This window comes from Nannospalax galili, unplaced genomic scaffold (assembly GCF_000622305.1).
Source record: "Nannospalax galili isolate Female #2095 unplaced genomic scaffold, S.galili_v1.0 scaffold346, whole genome shotgun sequence".
NCBI lineage: Eukaryota > Metazoa > Chordata > Mammalia > Rodentia > Spalacidae > Nannospalax > Nannospalax galili.
In genome coordinates, this window is record NW_008357637.1 from 8,499,048 (window position 1) to 8,509,135 (window position 10,088).

The 10,088-nt window shown below is 38.5% G+C and overlaps 1 protein-coding gene across 6 annotated transcripts in view; it reads left to right on the top strand.

Annotated features, from left to right (window-relative positions):
• Positions 1-8,805, top strand: part of Osbpl6 (oxysterol binding protein like 6) — a 216,951-nt gene extending 208,146 nt beyond the window's left edge. For 5 of the 6 annotated variants that reach the window (XM_029557253.1, XM_029557252.1, XM_029557254.1 and 2 more), the window contains 3 exons: positions 1,583-1,709; positions 3,747-3,869; positions 4,910-8,796. In XM_029557253.1, coding sequence (XP_029413113.1) covers positions 1,583-1,709; positions 3,747-3,869; positions 4,910-5,018 — 359 coding nt within the window. In that variant the 3' untranslated portion in view covers positions 5,019-8,796. Of the gene's footprint in view, positions 1-1,582; positions 1,710-3,746; positions 3,870-4,909 lie in introns of all 6 variants that reach the window. The other variant, XM_029557255.1, reaches the window with a different exon arrangement.
• The last annotated feature ends 1,283 nt before the right edge of the window (positions 8,806-10,088 follow it).

Below are 10,088 nucleotides of genomic sequence, written 5' to 3' on the forward strand. Positions count from 1 at the left end.
GTGATAAAATGACAATTAAAATCTGGTGTGGAAAATTGCTTCAAACATAATGCATACATGTCAAAAGCTAGGTGTACTTAATAATATAAGTAGTGGAAATATATAAAAGTCTTATTCTATTACTTAATTTCTGTTTTAACAAAAACAAAGAAAAATCTTGTGAACATCTATAATCCTGAGACCACAGTAAGTGATCTTTTCACTTAAGCAACAACAACAACAAAAAAACTGCAGTATTTTGACATTTAATAAAAGACAACAATAGTCCTGGAATACATTGGCATATAATTGAATATCAAGTATAAATGGAAAAACCTCGACATGACATTTATTTTCATTGGGATTTGTCAGTTAATCTCTAGCTTTAAAATTAGTTATGGGTTTTCTAAAGGACATTGATGAGCATTTTAACTTCCTGCTGACAGAAGGGTTAGTTCATTCATTGTAACTACTGAGCACTGATTATGTATTGGATTTGGTTCTAGGAGGTTGGAATACTTCAATAAGTAAAGCATGCAAAGATTCTGCCTTAGAATTTGCTAATAAATGCCAATAAGGGATTGGGGCTAGAAATCAACGGTAGGGCACTTCACTACCAGATGTAGTAGCACGTGCCTATAGTCCCAGCACTTGGGAGACTGAGGCAGGAGGATCACTTGACTCTAGGAATTGAAGATTAGCCTGGATAACAAAGTGAGGTCTTATCCAAAGAAAAAACAAAAACAAAACAAACAAACCAAAAGAAAAGAAATGGCAGGGCTGGTGAGATAACCCAGTGCATAGAGGTGCTTGCCCCCTAAGCCTGGTAGCCTGAATTCAATCCCTGGGACCCACATGGTTGAAACACACCACACACACACACACACACACACACACACACACACACACACACACACACACACACACACACACACACACACACACACACACACACACACACACACACACACACATTTATATATATATAAATATATAAAGTAACATCAAAGTTAAAAAAATTAAAGGGCCAGGAAGATGGCCCAGTGAACACACTTATTGCCAAACCTGAACACCTGAGTTCAGTCCCTGCAACCCACATGGTAGAAGGAGAAACAGAAGCATTGCATATATGTTCAAACACACACACACATACCCCAAAATAAGTAAATAAATAAATGTAAAAAATAAAACAATTTTTAAAGAAATGCCAATAAATTTTTACATCACATCTTTTTCTTTCTTAAGGGGAGATAAGTAACAGACGTTCTTGGTGAAATTTTAATGTTCATAGTTAACCACCCTAATCTTTAGTTACCTAATTGAATATGTGAGAGGAAGATCATGGTGTTCAGCCAATGAAAACTATTACTATAATGCAAGGTTTTCTTTTAAAGTCTGAATTTTATTAAATATATGAATCTATCATCTCTGATCATCAACAAAAACCTCCTTACCTAACAAAATATGGATAATTGAATTCATTTGACAGGAACACAGCGTTGTGTTTCTGAGTGTTAGCATGGGCTCTACCTGAGCACGCACCCTAATTCAGTCAGTCTGTGAGCCTTTCACCTCACACAACACTTCACTGACCTCATTCCAGGTTCCATGCCAACCAACTATGAGCTCTACTACGGCTTCACAAGGTTTGCCATTGAGCTCAATGAGTTGGATCCTGTGCTGAAGGATCTCCTTCCTCCGACCGATGCCCGATTCCGGCCAGATCAGAGGTGAGGGTGCCAGTGGTTGCTGTAGCCTGGGTTATGGCCTGGGCCTTAGGTCACTGAGACTTGTTTTCTCCACCATCGTTTGTTTGCTCATTCAGGCATTCCTTCACTCCTCTATTTACTCATCAATATCTGAGTTTCCTGCTCTAGATAAAATGGTGTTTGTAGGATGCTTATAAGTTTATCTCAACATGAAGTTATATTGGACAGTAACAAAGTTTTTCCCCCAAATTTACCAAAGGCATGAAAATTAATAAAACTTTGTGCTAAATATTAAAACACACCTAACTTGTATTTTTTACCTCCTTACATCTACTACCCTGTAACATGGAGTATCATTTAAACTGCAAGTCAGGAGTTACAGGAGTACTCAGAATGATTTGAGTTTGAAAAGGTAGAGTTTACCCAATGTACCTTAGCTCTCACAGGATATGAGCTTGTACCCAAAATGCAGAGAAATCTATATGCCATCTGAATTCTATCCAAGATCAGTTTCCTGTTCCCCACATATGTGTGGTTTTTGTGTTTTCTCCTAAAATGTCCTTAGTAATGAATGATCATTTTTATATGTTCTGCATATTATTCAATTCAATACATTCTGCTACTAAATGCATTTCAATTCTGTTTCCCCTAGAACATGTAATCTCATTATTTGACATTCACATTTTATTGATTACCTCTGTATAGTATGTATCATATTATATCTCTTCTTTGCTCCTGTTTTGAACTGTAAATGTGTGAGTGTACATATATATATACGTGCAATGGTAGCAGTCAAGCCCAGGCTCCTGTGCACGTTCAGCAATCTATCACTAAGCGAATCTCAACCACAAGATGTGAACATTGGCAAATAACTCTGGGTATGGTTTTTTTGTTGTTGTTGGGGTTTTTTTGTTTTTGTTGGGGTTTTTTTGTTTGTTTGTTTTTTTGGTCTTTTTTTGAGACAGGGTCTCCCTGAATCCCCAGCTGTCCTGGATCTCACTATGTAGACCAGGCTGGCCTTGAACTCAGAGATTCACCTGCCTCTGCTGGGATTAAAGGCGTGAGCCACCATACCTGGCCTGGGAATGTTTTTAAAGCCTTCACAGTTTTATTACAGTATTCCACTTCTCACTTTTCTGCCACATGGCCTTTTGTAATTTCCGCCAAATGTGACCTTCTTTTTTTTTAGGGGCGAGTCTTTTTGAGACAGGGTCTCTCCTGTAGCCCCAGCTGGCCTGGAACTCACAGACATCCCCCTGCCTCTGCCTCCCAAGTGCTGGGATTAAAGGTGTGCGCCACCAGCCCAGCTATGACCCTCTTTTTCATCACTTTTACTTTCTCTGAAAAACCAGCAAAGCTCCTTGCCTCTCTATCTGTTCTCAAAATAGATGGGGAACAGCCACTCACCCATCCTGCATCCCATAGCTTTTAACAAATGCTTTTGGTGCTGTGGAAGAAGCAGTACAACTTGGAGTGTTCTTTGTTGTTTTGTTTTGTTTTGTTTTGTTTTGTTGCGTTGTGAACATTGTACATGATTATACTTCACAGCATTTCCATCCCTCCCAGTCCCCCTCCAGCTCCTCCCACATTCCCCCACACCCTCTCTATTTCCTGTCCCTTTCCTTATTGTTTTTACATGTATATGGATACATTTATACACACACACACACACACACACACACACATACACACACTACACTGAGTAGAAGGAACACAACTTGTGATCATAATATTCTTACCCTTGACTCTTCCATTCTCCAGAAAAATGTCAGGTTGCAAAATCCCAGAAAGCGCAGAAAGGCTTCAAGGCCAAACCAAGAACGTTGCCCTCCTACTATTGCATTGCTGAAGTAGTAATTCAGTCACATGGACAGAAACCATATTAATTTGTTGAACACAGCTAGGTAGTGTGGCCTGGGATAGAGGTGAAGGGACATTGCCAAGGTCACCACTGTTTGAAATGTTATGTTCATAACAACCAGCCTGTAATTTATTTCAATGAGTTTTTTTTTTTCCTAAAAGTCAATAACATTGAACTATCAAGTGTGTTCTGCTTAGGTTTTTGGAAGAAGGGAATGTAGAGGCTGCAGCAGCAGAGAAGCAGCGAGTAGAAGAACTCCAAAGATCTCGTCGACGGTACATGGAGGAGAACAACCTTGAACATATACCAAAATTTTTTAAGTAAGTCAACCCATTCCCCCAGCAAGTTCATGTTTCGCTGAAGGTTGTCACAAGCCATGGTGGTGAAAAGAAAATAAGCATCTGAGAGTGGCCAGGGAACTTAAAGGTGGGAAAACTAAACTGATTAGGATATTTTTACATTGAACACTGAAAATATTGAATCAGATTTTGTGGTTGTTAAAAGTTGGTAACCATAAAAGCAAATTCTTTTCAATGGGTCTTTTCTTTCTGTGGACAGTGACAGTGAGGGTCTCCCTCAGATGGCTTTGTCCTTTAGCTGGACACTTTAGAATGGGAGAAATGTGTTCCCACTCTACCCAGGCGCTCGGTGGGCTCTGCCCACAAGGGCACCATGACTTAGCATTTAATTTTATTTCTCATACAGAGCTTGTGTCTACTCAGCTTTGGTCCCACACTGTGGGGATGATCAAAGGTGATTACTAGAGGATTATTTGAGGGATTATATAAACATCACACAGATGGATCTGTAGTTTCCAGATCCATCTGTCATCCCCCTGAGCCTAGATAGAAAAGCTCAGGACAGCATCCTCTCCTTTAGAGTTGCGACCTCATGGCCAAACTAGGGTGGAAATGTAGCCTCGCCCTTCAGGGCTCTGCAGTGTGCCCTTCCAAGGTCTTCTGTGCGCCCTCCAGACATGAGCTTCACAGAAGCTCATAGCTGCTGATGTTTCTTTGTTCCCTGAAAGGAAAACAAGAACTCTTATGAGTCAGTGGCCAGAGCTCTTCCTTACAGTATTGGTGTAGTTATACTCAGGGCTCTGTCCTTTCTATCCCTGTCCAGAGGTAGAGGTAATATGTTGCTGCCCTTAGTCTTTCCTCCTTACTTTTATTTCAAGCATTTGACAACAAAAATGACTTCATTTCTGGCCCAAAATAGCTAAGTTATCACCTGTTGGCAAGTAGGTTACTAAGTGACTTATATATCCATATATTGCATGTGTATAGCTAATCTAGACCATCCAAGCACCAGGTGACCTTGATATGATTTATGGCTAACGTTGATTTTTATATCTTCACAGAAAAGTTATTGATGCAAATCAAAGAGAAGCCTGGGTTTCTAATGACACCTACTGGGAGCTTCGGAAGGAGCCTGGGTTTAGCAAAGTAGACAGCCCTGTTCTTTGGTAAACTGGAAACGTAGAGCTAGGCAACATATCGCACTCTGAATGAATAAATAACTATGCACAATTATGTTTCTTATAGCTACGCGTGGTTTCTGGGTCGACTGAAAACCTCCCATTTGCTTTTCTATTCATCTTTATAATGGATTTTCAAAAGTGCATTAGACAAGGCTCCTAACCACTTTTGGATCCTTTCTGTTTTGCTGCAACCATATTCCTTAAAAAAAATAAATAAATAAAATCCACGCCCTCTTCAGAAAGCAGAATAAAAGAAGGTAAATATAAAATCCAAAGTCGGAAGAGCTGGTAAAGAAAAATAAACTGTACTCGGTGCTTAAAGGCGGTCAAGAGAGTTTAATGCGACATACAAACTACCTGTGTGGTCAGTTGTCTGAAAGCACCATCCATTTACCTTAGGAGCTCCTGGGCCATGGCAGTCGGTCAGTTCAGACTCTAAGTGTGTTTTATGTGGTGTGTTTGTGCCAGCCTCGTCAAAACAGATGATACTTCCCAGAACCTGTTCCATCTTTATGCCATTGTTCATGCCTTAAGAAATGAAGCAAAGATAAACCATTTTCTAAATGTGTGCTCATAGGTGTATGTGAAAGACAGATCTTTAGAATCCTGGCATGATTCACTTTCAGGATCAGAATGTTGATTCAGCTAATATAAATGGATAAATAAGGAAAACCACATGCTTTCCTTTGATAAGTCAAGTACTGTATGGTGGGTCTGCAGGGCAAGAAGGGAAAGATGCACTAAGTAGATCTCTGTATTCATGTTGTTCATTAAGTTCCTGTCCTGTGTCCAAATGATAAACCATTCCTCTTCTATCTAACCTCACATTGTGCCCTGATACTTGGCACAGTCTGTGTTTGATTTGGACATCATCAGTGTTAAAACTGTATTAGGAAGTAAGAAAAAAAACCTTTGGAGTTTCCTCCATGTGAGCTTAGTGGTACCATAAAGACACTGCTTTTGAGTAAAGCACAAGGCCAGGCAGCACATCTCTGACCCATGCCTACCCCTTGACGATGTTCAGATGCCACAGAGAACAAAAGCAAGAATGCCAGTAGCTTGTTTGCATTATGTAAATGGATCTTATGCAAAAGCATTTCTTTTTCTCAGTCAAGTCACTCCACGTGATACATGATTACATCTTAATCATTTACCTTGCTAGAGGCAGAGATATAAAACTTAGGCTAAAGCATTTTATCCATCCTAAAAAGGGGGAAGGGCAAAAATGTTTTGAATGCTTCAGGATTTGTTTTTCCTTCACTAGTATACAGAAAGTTTTGTAGCAGTCCTGCACCGGTATTCCTAAGTTTCTGCATGTACATGGCTATATAAATGCCTGTAGTGAATTATAAAATTACTTATATTTTATTGTTAGTTAGATTTTTATTCTTAGATTCTTACCATAGAATTTAACTGTTATTTTAAACTCTGATAACAAAGTTAGTGACATTTTATATTTTGTTAAGAGCACTGATTTTGGTGTTATTTCTCCTCAGCAAAGCATTCCCAATAACGATTAATTCACCATCAAACCAAAAACTGCTAAGAACATAAAGGAAAACTCTAACATTTCCAGTAGATGTAACAATATTTTAGTTATCGTAAAACTCATCCCTCCTTTCATCTAAGTCCATATACTACGCACACAACTTGCATTCATTAGGATGGAATTTGGTTCCAAAGTAAACTCCGTAAGCCCTCTCCAGAGCTAAGCATCCCACATTAGCAACCCCTCTCCCTATGGTTCTCGGCTCTTTAGGCTCCCGTTTGAAATCTAAGTGGTTTGTCCTGCAGTTGTAAAGTAACCCTTTTCATGAACTGTTTTTTTCATTCATCTTGATACTTGTTTGTCTGCACTTCAATTATGTCTAATTTTAATTAGAACTCAATTAGAATCCTATTGACTTTTTCATATAAGTTGTTTCTCCTCTAATTGGTAAAGCTAAAAATTCTATTTAAAATGGGTCTCATCTGTACTTGCTAGCATTTCCCTGAACAGCCTCACAATAGCCTAAAAGAAAAGATTCCAAGGAGAAAGTGGGAAAGTGAGGTGAGCAGAAGATACCCTACCAGTCAAAGAACTGGCAGAAGACTCAGGACCCATCAGGGAAGCAACTACTACCCTAGCCTATATAGTAGAGAAAAGCTTACCAAGAAATAAGGAAAAAATAGTAGGCAAGACCTTGACTAGATAGCTTAGATTACAAATATGAGCAGTGTAAGTGATGGTAGGTCTCACTGGAACTCTTTAAGATTTCAAGATGAAAATGAGAAAAATGCCATATTAATTACAGTTGCATTGTATAAGGTTCATATTTTGAATCTGTTTTGAGATTCAGAGTCCCTGATTATGCCCATCAAGTCATCAGATAGGCTTTAGATTCTCCTGTGACTCCAAGTCACTCATCTTCCCCATGGAACACTGGCTTGGTGTAAAGGCCTCATCCCTCTTTCAAGTCACGTAGTTATAAAGTTATGAGGCTTACCCTGTTGGAATTTTCATTTATATAATATTTGGGCTATTGAAACTAAATTGCAAAACAGTAGAATGGCAGCTTATTATCTTGATAAAATGTGATATATTCTTTGGAATTTTATATAAACCTTTATATTTCTGGGTACTTTCTAATTTGTTTTCCCTTAAAAATGATCTGGAACAGAGGAGGGCTTGATGTTCCCTCATGCTTTATTTTCAAGCTCCTGTCCCTCAAGTTAGACAGTCATTCAAGAAAGCAGTAGTAAACAGCAATGACCTTGTGGATTGTCCAGACTGAACTGATCAGTGACACACACCAGCGTTTCCAGAGGTGCACCAAAAATGAATTATTTTTATTTTGAATGCTGCTACCAAGGTGCAAATTTACTCTCCAGTATTGCTGATATTTTGTTGTTCTTGTTATTTTTGTTATTACTTTTCATGGATTACTTAAAAACACTGTCTCTATAATCTCCAGGCAGAAAATAAACTTCACTTAAGATACCTTTTAATGGTACATGTTAGGTGGTGTGAGGGCAGGCACCAAATAGATTTTTCTGGGTAGAGGAAACCAAGGGGTCGTTGGTACAAAGGATGCCACCTTGTCAATCTTCCAAACCTTTTGCCCTTCTTAACTACTGTGGTCCCATGCTTTTCCACATGACCACTAACCAATCATTAGATCTTGTCCCATTGGAGAAGAGATGGGATGCTAGGGAAGAAAACCTGATTAAACCTGTTTTGCTTAATGTTGATTGCAGCTGTGGCCAGAGACGAGTTTATTACCATAATCGTCGAAAGGACATTTTTGTTATTACTTGTGGGTTTTAATTATCCATCTTGTCTAATCTTGTTCTCTGTCATCCTAAATAATGAAGTGTTTGTGGGAGCAGTGCTCCACACACCAGGGGGTGTAATACATATTTGCACTTGGCTCAGTATATTATGAATGTGGCACAGTAAATAAAGTTTGTGTACAAAATATTAGTTTATTTCTATGAGAGCAATTATGTTCAGGATATATAATATGTATCTAATTAAACCATTATGAATCTATTTTGTGCTCTAGAAATGTTCTTTGGGGGGAAATACAGGAAAAAAGTGTGTATGTGGAACTTAAAGTATTGGTTTGTTTTGTTTTTGCAAAGAATTTCATGGATTTTGGGAAATACACCACATCACGCTAATTCTACCCTTGAGCCTTTCTTGTAAAATTTATACTTTTAAGCTGTACTGTCCATGAATCTTTCTTTCCTTTCTTCCCCCTTTTTGAGACTGTGTAACTCTAGGTGTCTAGAACTCTCTGTATAGACCAGCTGGCCTCAAGCACAGAGATCTGCCTGCCTCTACCTCCTCAGTGATGGGATAAAAGGCGTGCTCCACCACACCTGGCCTTGACTCTTTGTCTTAAATAGAAATTTTAACATCATTTCAAGGTCATATGTCTGTTATTGCAGCCTGTGCTCTTAGAAAGAGAATGGCAAATTTTATAAGGAGTATTTGGCTTTAATTCTTCCAAACTGAAACGTAAAGAATGAGTTCCTTGAAGATTGCTATGATGAACCAACATGCCCAACATCGTAAGCTATTAATGCTCCATGGTACAGGCAATTTACAGGTGTCTCAGTGGAAGAGCACTTAGCATCATACACATCCATTGTTTTTCAAGACATCTGACTTGGTCCTAACATAGTGAAGGGCATGGATACACATGTGTGTTATTTTGCACTGTGTCATTAAGTGTTGTGAAGTATGCAGTATTTATGTGCAGTTTTAGTCATTCAATATTAGAAATGAGTCATTTACTCTGCTGTTGAAAACTGTTAATTCTTCATGAATTAAAATTTATTTGTAAATACATATTATTAGTTACTTTGAAAAAATAACAAAAATGGGGCTGGAGAGATGGCTCAGCAGTTAAGAGCACTGGCTGCTCTTGCAGAGGACCTGAGCTTGCTTCCCAGCATTGGAGTGGAGACTCACAACCATCCATAATTCCAGGGGAATGAGACACCCTCTTCTGACTTTCACAGGCATTGCAAGACATGGGTACACTTACATACATGCAGGCAATACACTAATACACATAAAATAATAATAAATAAAATATTTAAAAAGAAAAAACAAAAAGTTCGTATTTTCTATAAATTTTGTCTCTGGTCATGCCTACCTTCTAAAATATAAGCTGAATACAAAAGAATGATGAGTTTTGGGTTCCACCTGCTTCTAACTCCTTTAGATAATAAACTAAGCAGCTGAACTTGTGCTGTTAAAGAGGATTATTATGCTGAAATTACTGATTTAGGCATCTACTGTCCCTTAATTTTTCATCTCGAGGTCTTTAGGAATTAAAGTAGTTGCTATGCTTTAATTTAAACCTTAAGATATACCTGCTACCTAATTGTCACAGTTGAACAACACTTGCTACATGTTCACTTTGTAGCCAGTCCTTGATACCACAGTCATACCACCACCACCAGAAGTTTCCCCAGCCCTGAGTAATTTTCCATAACCATCCAGAGGCAATTATTGGTCTGCTTTTTTTTTTCTTAAACTGTGAGTATTTTCTTGTATTTATACTGT